Below are 12702 nucleotides of genomic sequence, written 5' to 3' on the forward strand. Positions count from 1 at the left end.
GGCTGCGTCCAAAATCCCTCCCCTTTTACACGACACTCTGCCACATTTACTCGTCGCTAATTTTACAAGAGCTTTTACGAACAATCCAAGAAACCAATGTGTCGAGTTCGATAAATCAGTTCCACTCACAACAGAGTGAGATACGGAGACGAGCGCGAGTAACAGACAACGAGCAGGGGACAGACTTTGAACTCAGCGTCTCTGGACACTTTTGTAACATCAACCATTTGACTTTTTTCTTTGGCTCCGCCCTCTGAGGTTTAACTCACTGAGACGTTTCTACCTCTGAGAATGTTAATCTGCAAAAGAAATGTCAAGAAAAGGACGAGGTCATCGGCTGACACGGCTCGCCACACACACACGCGCACGCACGCACGCACACACACACACACACTGAGGATGAAAATGAGTCACATTATGAACGTTTCACGTCTGATAAACATGGTAAAGCTGAGCGTAACCTTGAGTCGTTGTACAGTAAAGTGAGACGCGGTGACAGGAAGTGTGAGACGCGGTGACAGGAAGTGTGTTTGCATTAAACACTGACACACAGTCCAGAGGATCACTCTCAGTGACAAAAGCACCACTTCACCTTTCAAGTTAAAAATAAGTTAGTCACCTTTTCTCTGCAGCGTTTTCCAACAGGAAACTGAAAGACAAAGTGTGTTTATCGCTGACAGGAGCTGCTGGTGTTCTGCCAAGTGTGACAGGAACGAATGTTTTAAAACAATGACGTGAGTTTACACTGAGAAAACACTCTCACTTTAACTTCATTGTCACTGACAGCAAACCTGAACAGACCAAGTGTCGGTACCTCGTGCAACCTTAAAAAAAAAACGTTTGAGACAAGTGGAGGACACGTGAAGGACAAGCGGAGGACCCTTAACCGTCCAGAGAAGTGAACTGTGGGTAAAACTGGATCAAAGTGTTTTTAAAGCATCTTAATGTCACGATTAGGGAGGAGAGTCCAGAGATGACATGACTTACTGCATTTTGACCCAATCACATCAACCAGAACCAGAAAACAACAACGTACATTTAAAATGGCCATGAGGGAACGGTTTCCTCTTCAGTGTGTGTGTGTGTGTGTGTGTGTGTGTGTGTGTGTTGTCCACTGCATAAAACGCCGACCCAACCTTTGACCCCAAAGATAAAAAAACCAGTAAAAAAACAAACCAAAAGCACCGAAAAGAAAAAGAAAGTAAGTGCCATCCTGTTTGAAGGTGGAGAAGTTGATATGTCTGCACAATGAGATCCAGCTAAACAAAGAGCAACACTTTTTTTTTTCATTGTTTTTCATTTTGATGACAATGAGCATGAATGTAAATGGGTTTAAAGATCCAAAAAGCAAAAGTAGCTTCCAAATGTGGTACGCATTAACGATCTGGAACTTTTTTTTTTTTTTCAGTTTTCTTTTTTTTTTTCTTTAAATGCTGCGTCCCTTCTGCATCTCCGTCAGAGTCTGCACAGGCGGAGACGGGCGCATCCATCCCTCCGCCTGCTTACGCGTCCATCCAACTGTTCATCCCTCTTGTCAGGACCTGCTGTGCCGGGGGGGTTGCTTGCTTCCTGTTCCCGTTTCCTGCTTCCTGTCTGTCGGTGGGCGGGGCCATAGTTGTAAGCGTGAGCAGTACACAGGGCAGGCAGGGACAGTCATTGGCTATGTACACATTCATGGTCGGTCCATGGCTTCCAACAAACAGCGGTGCTATTTCCGCAGGTCTAGTACACACACCTGAGAGAAAGAGAGACAAGACGACGATGACGACGATGACGACAATGACGACGACCTCAGAGAGTAAACCTAAACCATCCTGCTTCACACTTACAGATCCGTCTGACGCGCTGGCTCCGACTTTGTCCCCCGCTGCGTTCCAGCAAACCTCGAAGATTCCCCCTGTCCCTCTGTAACTGTGCACTAAAGCACCCGTCTGCAAACACCAGGCACAAAAGTCTTATTTGGAATATTGTGTCCATATTCTAACAGGTCATAGGTCAGTTCCTGCTCCTACCTGTGTATTCCAGATGTGCACACATTTGTCAAAGGAGCCGCTGGCCAGGTGCCGACCGTCGGGGCTGAACGCCACGCTGTACACGGGCTCCTGGTGTTTAGTGAGCGTGTGGATACAGATGCCGCGCTCCACGTCCCAGAGACGAACCGTGGAGTCAAACGATGCACTGTGGACGCACCGGGAAAAACGTGGGTCATACAAGTGCAGCAGGAACCACTGCAGCCATCGGATTTTTTTGGTCTTTTTTTCTTATGACACACACCTGGCTAGCATGAGGTTAGCGCTGGGGTTGTTGGTTCCGGGGCCGGTGGGACTCCATTTAATGGTGTAGATTTCTTTACTGTGGGCCTGAAGGTCATGGACACACGAGTCCTGCTTCATACTCCAGATCTGACACAGAACACACAAAACCACAAAGTTACAGGAGCGTTACACACAGCTCCACAAACTGTGAAGGGAACATTCACACCTTCTTCCTCTGGACAAACATGAATATAGTCAACGTGTTCAGTACTTCAGTACTTCAGTAGTACTTCAGTAGTACTTCAGTAGTACTTCAGTACTTCATACAGCAGCTCGTTATCAACATGTTTCAGCTCAAACGAAAGATTTCAAACGCCAAAGTCACAGAAATCACACATTCTAAGTTGCTGAAGGAGGCGGCAGTGGAACCACAACTCAATGGACTTTGGTAAAAGGGAGTGAACACTTTACAAAATAACACAACTCCAGTATTGTGTTCTAACATGGGCATGTTCTTAAGATGGCTGATCGTCACCTTCTCCACAGTCCAGCGCGGTCAGATAATGACAATTATTTCAACGTCTGGTTCTCACCTTGAGTGTCATGTCGTCTGAGCAGGAGGCCAGCAGGTTCCCTGTGGGATCCCACTTGATTGCATTTACTTCATTCTGCAGAGACACAAGTTAAATGTCTCAAACATTCTTAGTTTAGATCCAACTGTGAAAATGCACTTTTTTAATATTGAATCTGTCTCACCGTGTGTCCCTGGAATGTTTTGATGGGTCTGTCCTGACCCAGTTTACAGACGTGGATGCACATGTCTGTACTGCAGGACGCAAACGTGTTGTTGCTTTGCCAGTCCACGTCGAGAGCTGGAGCTGTGGGACGTGAACAGAGGGACGAGGACGAGGACAAGGAGGGGAAGAGACGGTGAGACATTAGAGCTCAAGGAAAACTGGGAAACTCTTGAGTGACATGAAGAGCAGTGAAGATGCTCCGATACCTGAATGAAAGGGGAACTGTTGTTTGGCTTCTCCTGTATGGGCGTCCCATATGATTGTTGTCTGAGAAAACAGGTGCCGAGTTAGAGGTGACAGCGACTCAAAGATTACCATGGTAACAGTGGGACTGAGTTCAAATCACAGCTTTACCTTGTCTACTCCTGCACTGAGGATAAAGTTGCCTTTTTTATTCCACTTCAGGGCAAAGATGGGACCTTTGTGCTGTCCGAGTGTACTGGCCAGGTTACCTGTGGAGGGGAGGAGCAAAGACTGTTAGTGCTGCAGCTGAAACTGACCTTTCACACAGTGAACATGAGGTTTCTTTAGTTATCGACGCAAAGTCAGGAAATGGATAAAAACATGACTGCCACATTTTAACCACTTAACATAATAAAAGAATGAAGTCCACATTTTGTGTCATTCTACAAACCTGCCACCAGATGGCAGCATTGTTTAAAGATTCAACGAGCCATGTGGCGCACATACCAGAGCAGAAGCACCACATTTACATTTTATTTGATATTTTTCTATAATGAAGAACTCTGAGTTGCTGTTTTTTTTCTCACCGTCCTTCGTCCATATTCTGGCAAATCCGTCGTAGGAGCCCGTCGCTAACAGCGTGCCCTCGCTCTGTCACAGACAAGAGAGAGAGAGAGAGTGAAGCCAGGTGAGTGTGACACCATGAATCCACTGACAAATCCACTCCCATGTCATTTCCAGATCCATGTCGGGTGTTTCCTCCAGTCTGAATGAAAGGACACTGGCTGTGATTCAGCAGGTTTTATGAGCCGGGCCTGTGTTTTCCATCAGTGTGGATGCTTGGCTCAGTTTACAACCCACTGGCTGAACTGAGGGGAAAATTCCATCAAATGTTACGTTCAGGGCTCAGTGGGAGTTCCTGTGTGGTGTGCTGTATCTGCAGTATGTTAATGTACACACTGCTGTGTTTGTTATCTGGACATTTTCTCTACACTGGAAATCAAAGAGTGTAAAGTGCGTTCATGTGCTTACATTCCAGTCTAGCGAGGTGACATCTTTGTTGCTGGGGACGTCCTGTCCTCCCTCTCGTATGCAGTGTCTCAGGACGAGCTGTGTGGAGCTGCTCGTGCTGTTCTCGCTCAGGTTCCAGATGCGGGCCGTCGAATCGCCAGACCTGAGCCGGACAGAGGAGACATGAGGGACGCAGACTGACACGTGACTGTGTTATCAGGACTTCTACGGCTGGGATGTCAGTTATTCTGGTCAACATTTAGGATCATTACTGACAAATAAATGGTCACAGCAATCTGACGACTGACGCAGAAATGACCAGGGTTGTCATGGTTGTGCCATTACAGTATCAGCATGTGAAGTACACGCAATACATTGTTTTAAGTTGTGTTTATTCAAACTACTACGAACAATAATAATAATAATAATAATAACAACATTCTAAAACAATTGATTCAATATGTGTTTGATTTACACACACACACACACACACACACACACACACACACACACAGTCGTTTATTATTATTATTTATCAGTGACAGACACTAACTCTCACAGCTGGTTACAGATGTTCATTTTAAGACAGTGTTACTTTAAGTAATTTAAAGTCTCTGATGGTCACACCACAGGAACAGTACCACGCAATATTTTAGTGGTTTTGAAAATGACTTTCTTTTTTCCTTGGTGGCAGGGGCAGTTTCTGAGGGACTCACCCTGATGCCAGCAGGTCACTGACTGGGTTCCAGGCACAGATGAAGACCTCAGACTCGTGGCCCCGGAGGACCATGGCCTTGTTCTGAGGGATCTCCACATCTCCGTCCACCTCCATCAGGTCTGCGTGGTTATCTGAGCACACAGAGATTCACGAGGCAGAGCGTCACGGAAAACAGCCGAGAATTTTCACGAGTTTTCAGTCGTGAAAAGTCCTGTAAACTCTCCGCCACTGTGACCGACTTCTCTAAAGTGAAGTAACTTGTAAATCTGTGGCTGTAACTCACTTGCTAAGGCGTGGGGTCCGTTCTCCTCCCCGTTGGCAGTATTCTCTCCGTTCTTGGCATTGCCGGTGATGCTGCCTCCAGTGGCTGAAGCCGGTGCTGAAGCGGCAGCCTGCTGCTGGGCCATTTTGTCCCGGTAAGCCTGTTGCCTCGTCTGAACCACGTCCGGCATCACCGCGTCGATTAGAGACAAAGACTCGATGGGCCGTCCGTCAAATAACGTCCCATCCTGGAGGGTGGGACAAGAAAAGTCCGAATCAGACGGGGAAACAGGAAGTCTCGTTTTTTTATGTGACCTTGTTTGTGTCCCACCTCATTGATGCTGACTTCTGCCTCGACGTACTGCAGGCCCTTCTGGATGATGCTGATGAGGGCAGCAGGGGGAACCAGAGCACCATTGATGTTGGACTGGCTGATGTGACTCTCTATACCAAACGTGAATGCTGAGTGGGAGAATCCTGGGGAGGAGAGGGACGATGAGAGCGATGATACACTACTATCATTTATATTGTATTTATTTAACACAACATGATTTATTCAAGACATGCGACCAGTCCACTGATACCTTTAAGGTTATAAGAGAGGTGGAGGTCTGTCCGTAAGATAGAAGTAGAGGTCGACTGTATCTAAATAATCATGTCCGACAACCCTGGCTTGTGGGTGCACTGCCTCTTTGTGTCATGTGGAGACTCAGGTCACCACACTGAACAGAGGCATGGACACTAGCGGCAACCAAGCTCAAAATATGGGTCAGTGGCTAGATTTGCTCATTTAAGCACTTGTCATCATTGTACCCAAAGCCTTATTAGTTCTGGGTATGACTACTTCCTGTCAAATTTTAAATAAAATAATAAAATAATGTTATACTACATTCTTAGTTGTTATATATAATTAATCAAAACATTTATTTTTATTCTAAAAAAAAGACAACGTTTATAAATTTAGTTTAATAAGTTGCTATTATTATTGTTATGTGTATATATACATATATATATGGGCCATTCTACCGAATTCGTGCAAAGTCCAGAGTTGGAAACACATTTTCAAAAGTTGTTTTTTTCCAAAAACCTTGTCCATACATATATTGTACCATATGTCTATGGTACATATCTAGTAAAGGCGCAGTCAAATTTCATATATTAATGTCTGCCTGTTCTTGAAATGTTTTTCAACTCCTAAAATTTGTCACTACCGTAACACAGCAACACACTGCAATAAAAACCATTATATTAATCTGTTAATATTGTGTGTCCATACACCCTCTAAAGAATAATTTTAGTAATTTATTATGAAGAGTTTTACAACTAAATCAATTAAAATAATTTTTTTAACAAATTTACAAAGTTTATTTTCTAAGACTCATCAAAATTTAAATGCAATCTTTTTTGTAAAATGAATTACACTGATCATAGAGATCTCAGAGTTCATTAGTTATTACATTGAATGTATATTTAACCAATAGTTATCATAAAATGTTATTTAATTACTCAATTCTTATTTTATTTTACAAAACATTCAGTGTTACGGTAGTGACCGCACTGTTACGGTAGTGACTGCACTGTTTTGCTCGTGACCACAGTATTTTGTTTGCAAGGTTGTATTATATCCCCTCAACCTTATTGCTTAATATTAACTCATAACCTGCCTTTTAATGTGAATTTTACAAACACAAATGTTATGTCTCTGATAGGTGAACTTTAGATGTGGGTTGTCTGCAGTCGTGTTGAGAGCTGCCTGTGGGAGCTGCCTAGTGTTTCTCTGAGCATAGAAACGAGATTGTATTTTCTGAGCAACCTGCTTGTCAATGCGCTTCTTAATCCATGTTTCTCTTTATAATTGGCAGACTTGTATTTTTTTCTGCAAATTGTGCATGAGTGTGTTATGAAAAAGAAGGGTCTTTCTGCTATGCACAGGAACTCTGTGCTTCCATACTTCCTTCTGAGTTTTTGTTCTTGCGGAACATTTTGACTTCTCTGGCCTCACGCACAATCTATGGCACCGTTTTCTATATTTTTCTTTCTTCCATTCAAGTTTATTTTTCTGTGGTCACGCATTCCAACGTCTCTTATTAGTCTCACTAGAAGTGTGTGGAGTAACAGTCTCACTAGAAGTGCGTGGAAGGTAAGGCAGCATGGGAGAAGGCGTGGCAGAGGGTGTGGGAGGTGGCGTGGAAGTTGTGCACAATCTCTCCATCTCTCTTTGACTTTTCACCAATAGCCTGTGATGTTGCTGTCTTTTTCGCCATGATCTTCTGACCTTCCTTTGCTCCCTGTCAGATAAATCACTGATAGATTTGATCGTTCCTCCTTTCTTTCGTTTCTAGTTTCGTTCTCTTTCTTCTTTCCTTATCATATCAAACATTATTTAGCACTCTGAGATTCTTAATAATGAAATGTGCTTTACAAATCAAATATAATAACAATATTATTATTATTATTATTATTATGTTTTAAGAGTATAATGTAATAATAATGATGAAAAATCTCCTTAAATATGTGGAACATTACATGTTGTCACTACCATAATGATTATGTCACAACCGTAACGTTACAATTTGTTACGGTTGTGACATTTTTAGCTAATTCCTAGCATAACTCAAACATGCTAACAAGTAAATGGCTAGGAACAGATGTTTGAACAGTTGTACACACAACAAAACATAATATTTTGTTTTGAGCCCCCAAAAGTGTATTTACTTGCAGATAATACGTGTACGGTTGTGACAATTATTAATGTAACATGCTGATTTTCAGACTTTGGAACCCATTTACTTAAAAATTATGAGAGGTAATATCTCACCATGCAGCCATGAGGGACAGGGATGCAATGTCATTTCTTGGTCAGAAATTCTGGGGTGTGACTAAAACCAGGCTCCACCCATGTGGTAAAACAACTCGTGTTACGGTTGTGACGTGAAAGTGTGGGACAGCATTTTTTAAAGCATGTTTTGTAATTTTAAAAAAAACTTCAAAATGAATCTAAATGTTTTACATTCTGTTTAAAAGAAACCAAACATATATTTTAAAATACACTATTGGAAAAAATGACAAAATTCTTTTAAGTATTATTTTCATGGATTGAAATTTAGGGCTTAGAGATTGGGACAACTACTTCCCAATAGAAAGTACCTAGGAAGGTAGCATAAATGATGATTTTGTATATATTTAGCTTAATTACTAAATAGTTACAGTCTTGTGTTTAACTAGATCATAACATCATCTTAGTAAATATTGAAGGTCTGAATTCTTAATTGTTTTGTTAAATAGTTTTTTTATTGTGGGACAGCAATTTGCACGAATTCGGTAGAATGGTCCATATATGTGTGTGTGTGTGTGTGTGTGTGATGTTTTACAAAATCAGTTTTTGGATTAGTTCATTCTATAAAATAAAATAAAATAGACGTTTTTACGTCATAATACATTAGCAGTGACAGGAAGTAGTCACACTTTCACACCACAACATATCAGGTTTTCCAGTGCAAAGTGGGTAATGACAAGTGCCATTTTAGCTGAGTGTATATGTGATTTTCTCCTGATGATAAATCATAAAATATACTGTGTAAACACTCCATGAAACGCAGACTCTAATATCCAGCACATCAACAGTGTGTTGAGTGCAGCGGTGTGTTCAGTGAACTCTGTAAATTTCATTTAGAGATGTTCCGATACCATTTTTTCCCTCCCGATACTGATTCCGATATTGTGTTGTGGGTATCGGCCGATACCAGTGTGTTATAAAAAATATATATCATACTACGCCTGCATGACTGTGATCTGATTATCATTGGTCAGGTTAAACCCTCTGTAAAACATGAACAAATACAGCAAATGGACAGCATTTATTTTTACCAGTCAGTCATGTCATCAGTCATCATCTACCGCTTTATCCTCAACCAGAGGGTCGCGGGGGGTGCCGTGCCAATGTCAGCTACATCGGGCAATAGGCGGGGTACACCCTGGACAGTTCGCCAGTCCATCGCAGGGCCACACTTATTTTTTACCAGTGATGTGTTATTTTGTTTTTCAGCTTGTACGTTTGTTTTGACTCTGGTCCAAACACCGCAGCACTGGCAGAGCTTCATGTTTCCATGACGACTGACTGGGAAAGGACGCGCGCAGATTGTTAAAATGAGTCTCTGAAGTAACGCTAAACTTCGTACATACTTCGTACATACGCAGGACACAGGTACGCTGGTTATGAGTCGCGCTGCTCTTTTCGTTTAATAAACGGGCCGCTCCAGTTTGACTGTAGGCGCGCTAACGGAGCTAGCACAGCTAACTACGCTAACGGAGCTTGGTAAATACTGCCAAACCACCGACATGATGAGCTAACGTTAGCTCCTTGTCTACAGGTGTCGGGTGATAAGTTCTTCTTCACACCTCTCAAACAGCGCAGCACAACTGTTTCAAGAGCGCCGAAGAAGAACCGTGTCAGAGCTAACAGAGCTCTAATAAATTACGTGGTATCGGATCGGCGCATGGACTCCAGTACTCGCCGATACCGATGCCCACATTTTCGGCAGTATCGGAGGCATTTCCGATATACCGGTATCGGAATCGGAAAACAACTCTAATTTCATTACTTCTGCAAACACACATGCAGTCCATTAACCAACACACTGTTGATGATGCGTTTGAGGGAAGTTTTAATTTCTGAACTTCTCCAAATATACAGCACTTGCTACCGGTGTCACCTTTGGTACAAGACTTAAACTAATCATGCAGTCATTTGATCAAATACCATGACATTTCTTTTATTTATGATGTTTGTTTTTTTCTCTTGGTGAGTGTGGAGCATCAACTTTCAAGTGCAGTGATGAATAAAGCCAGTGGGTGGCAGCACAGGTCAAGTGACATGTTGCAGCCACATCTCTAACAAACGTCCATTGCCATGTTGTTAAGGGGTTAATAAAACAGCAGTTTAGGATATGAGCATTATTCAAAATGACTGTTGCTTGCAATATCTACAGACTCATATGCTCAGACCAGTTTTTCCACCCTATCTATGAAAAAAGTACATCATGATGACAAAGTACAACCTGGACTCAGAGCAGTCCTCCATCATGTCACTGACACAAAGCTTTTATTTTTATTTCATTTATATGTAAATCAGCTCCACTACTTGCTTGATGAACATTAGCCATCTGTAGCTTTTCTCATATATTATGCAACAGACAGATCAGATATGAGAGAAGAGTGAGGGAGGGAGGGAGGGTGATTCACAGCCAAAACACCACCATTGTTCCAACATGCAAGAGTGAAGCTGAGCCTTCAGGCAGCTCCTCTGCACAGATTTGCCACTTTGATTTACAGAGTAACTCACCTCAGTCTGATAAAGGTTATTGTCAGTTACAGCTGCACAAAAACTGAGTGCAATATTGTCCATGACAGAACATTACTATACTCATTTTAGCTAAAGCTATATTGGCCACTACTGGTTTTAAAATAAATGATCAGACATCAGTAAGCACACTTACAGCACGCTCTGCTGATATGACTACTGACTATAACAGTAGGCACAATATGCTGATACCTCTTTGACGTCTTTACTGACACACTCAAGTATTTTCTTACATCTTTATTATTATTATTATGTATTAGAGATGTTCTGACTGTGATACCAGCTTCCAAAGTATATGTACAAGGCAATACAATAACACCTAACACATAAAAGCTTTTCTTTTATTTTTCTTTTAACCTTAAATTTAACTTATTCTTTGTTGTTATACATTACATGTTCTTTTCCCTTAGATATATATATATATATATACACATATATATATATATATATATATACACATATATACTGTATATATATATATCCCTTATACATCTTATAGCATGTTATATAGAGGTGTAAAAAGCAGTTTGGCAGTAGAGGAAGCCACTAACCCTAGAGGATTATTATATTATTATGATCAGATATCAGACAGATACAATCCAAAAACAACATTTTAACTGAGTCGTGTTGTTTGGGCTGTTTATTCCTTCTTTATGGGAGAAGAATATTTGATACACAGTTGGAGAATTGTGGTCAGTGCGTATTACTTATTATTATTTAAATGAATCATGACAGGACAGTGACAGAGCAGCAGTATATTATCAGTACAAAACATTCAGAGGTGAATGAGGATACCTGACTCCTGTAGGTATCTGTAGACCAGGAAGTTGACCTCATCACTGCTAATGCTCATCTTTACTCCTGTTACACCATGAGGTCAGCACACACACACCTAACCTGAAAAACAGACAGAGAGAGAGATTAATTAACGACGAGTTAATAAGAGAAAGCTGTACACTTGTGTATAAGTCTTGACACAGAATTAGGGCAGCAACTAATTAATACTTTCATTATGGTTTCATCTGTTAATTAAGCTCTCATTTAATCAATTTGTTGTTCAGTCCATAAAATGTCAGACAATTGTGAATAATGACATTCAGTGTTTCCCAAACTTTAGAACAAAGATGTCCTTAACTGTCTTGTTTTGTCCACAAACCAATGTTATTCACTTTACTGTCATCGAGGAGCAAAGAAAGCAGACAACTGATGCCTAGTGTGAACTGTTGATGTTGTCCATGTACAGTGCCTTGAGGTAATGTGCGCTATACAAATAAAATTGAACTGAATTGAATACATGACTCTCTCTGGATTTCTTAGTATAGCCATATTTAGAACTCACTTCACCAGTCACATTAACAAGCAGCACACAGGAAGTGATTTGTTTAATGTCAAGACAGACCAAGAGAACTGAAAATATCAAGTCTAACGTTCACCAGATGATTTATAAATCATTTCATTCATTAGTGTGACACCAATCCTCTGCACACTGAAAAACTCAAGATGTGGAGAAAGCATCAAGACTGTGAAGCATCATCTCGCATGACGTTGGCTCCAGCCTCAGAGCTCATATCCCGTGAGAAAAATCAGCCATATCAGCCTGGAGCTCAGTGTCTGCAGCACCATCTCCCAGGAGGAGAAGCTTGCTGTGCGTTTATTGGCTTATAAGTGGATGAAATAGTGTCTCCTGGCGACTGTGAGCACTGAGTTGCATTTAATTTCCTAGGGTGTTACGATTTTCATTGTCTGGCGAAAGGAAACATTAAGCACGACCTGTGGCCTCAACGCTGACAGGAAGAGATAAGGAAGGGAGGAGGCGTTTGTCACTGTGATAATAGCGTCTTATACACTTCCCACAGGTGATTAGAAGAGACAACACGTTGTGATTAATCTTTAATATCAACCTGAGAGGGAAGAGGTTACTACAAAGTGAACAGGATACGATGCGGTGTGAAGTCAGAGAGGGCCAGAGTGGCTGCTCGTGTCTTCACAAGAGAATACAGCTTTGATGGGAGAGCTGTTCAGGGATCTGCTCCTGACTCATGAGGCGACGACAATGACCACACCTGCATGAAGAAGACATTGTGTTTTTCTCAAAGATGAATGATGGTTCTGAGCGTC

The 12702-nt window shown here is 41.7% G+C and overlaps 1 protein-coding gene across 1 annotated transcript in view; it reads right to left on the reverse strand.

Annotated features, from left to right (window-relative positions):
* Positions 1-1391: 1391 nt before the first annotated feature.
* LOC122760258 (F-box-like/WD repeat-containing protein TBL1XR1) overlaps positions 1392-12702 on the reverse strand; it is a 46800-nt gene continuing 35489 nt past the window's right edge. Inside the window, exons 3-16 of the mRNA XM_044015344.1 lie at positions 11380-11481; positions 5557-5702; positions 5248-5473; positions 4963-5095; positions 4268-4409; positions 3823-3886; positions 3407-3504; positions 3259-3319; positions 3012-3133; positions 2849-2923; positions 2275-2402; positions 2013-2178; positions 1830-1931; positions 1392-1735 (exon numbers count right to left, since the gene is read on the reverse strand). Coding sequence (XP_043871279.1) covers positions 1709-1735; positions 1830-1931; positions 2013-2178; positions 2275-2402; positions 2849-2923; positions 3012-3133; positions 3259-3319; positions 3407-3504; positions 3823-3886; positions 4268-4409; positions 4963-5095; positions 5248-5473; positions 5557-5702; positions 11380-11437 — 1548 coding nt within the window. The 5' untranslated portion in view covers positions 11438-11481 and the 3' untranslated portion in view covers positions 1392-1708. The remainder of the gene's footprint in view (positions 1736-1829; positions 1932-2012; positions 2179-2274; positions 2403-2848; positions 2924-3011; positions 3134-3258; positions 3320-3406; positions 3505-3822; positions 3887-4267; positions 4410-4962; positions 5096-5247; positions 5474-5556; positions 5703-11379; positions 11482-12702) is intronic.

The sequence above is a fragment of the Solea senegalensis genome, unplaced genomic scaffold, assembly GCF_019176455.1.
Source record: "Solea senegalensis isolate Sse05_10M unplaced genomic scaffold, IFAPA_SoseM_1 scf7180000013307, whole genome shotgun sequence".
In the NCBI taxonomy this organism is placed as follows: Eukaryota; Metazoa; Chordata; class Actinopteri; order Pleuronectiformes; family Soleidae; genus Solea; species Solea senegalensis.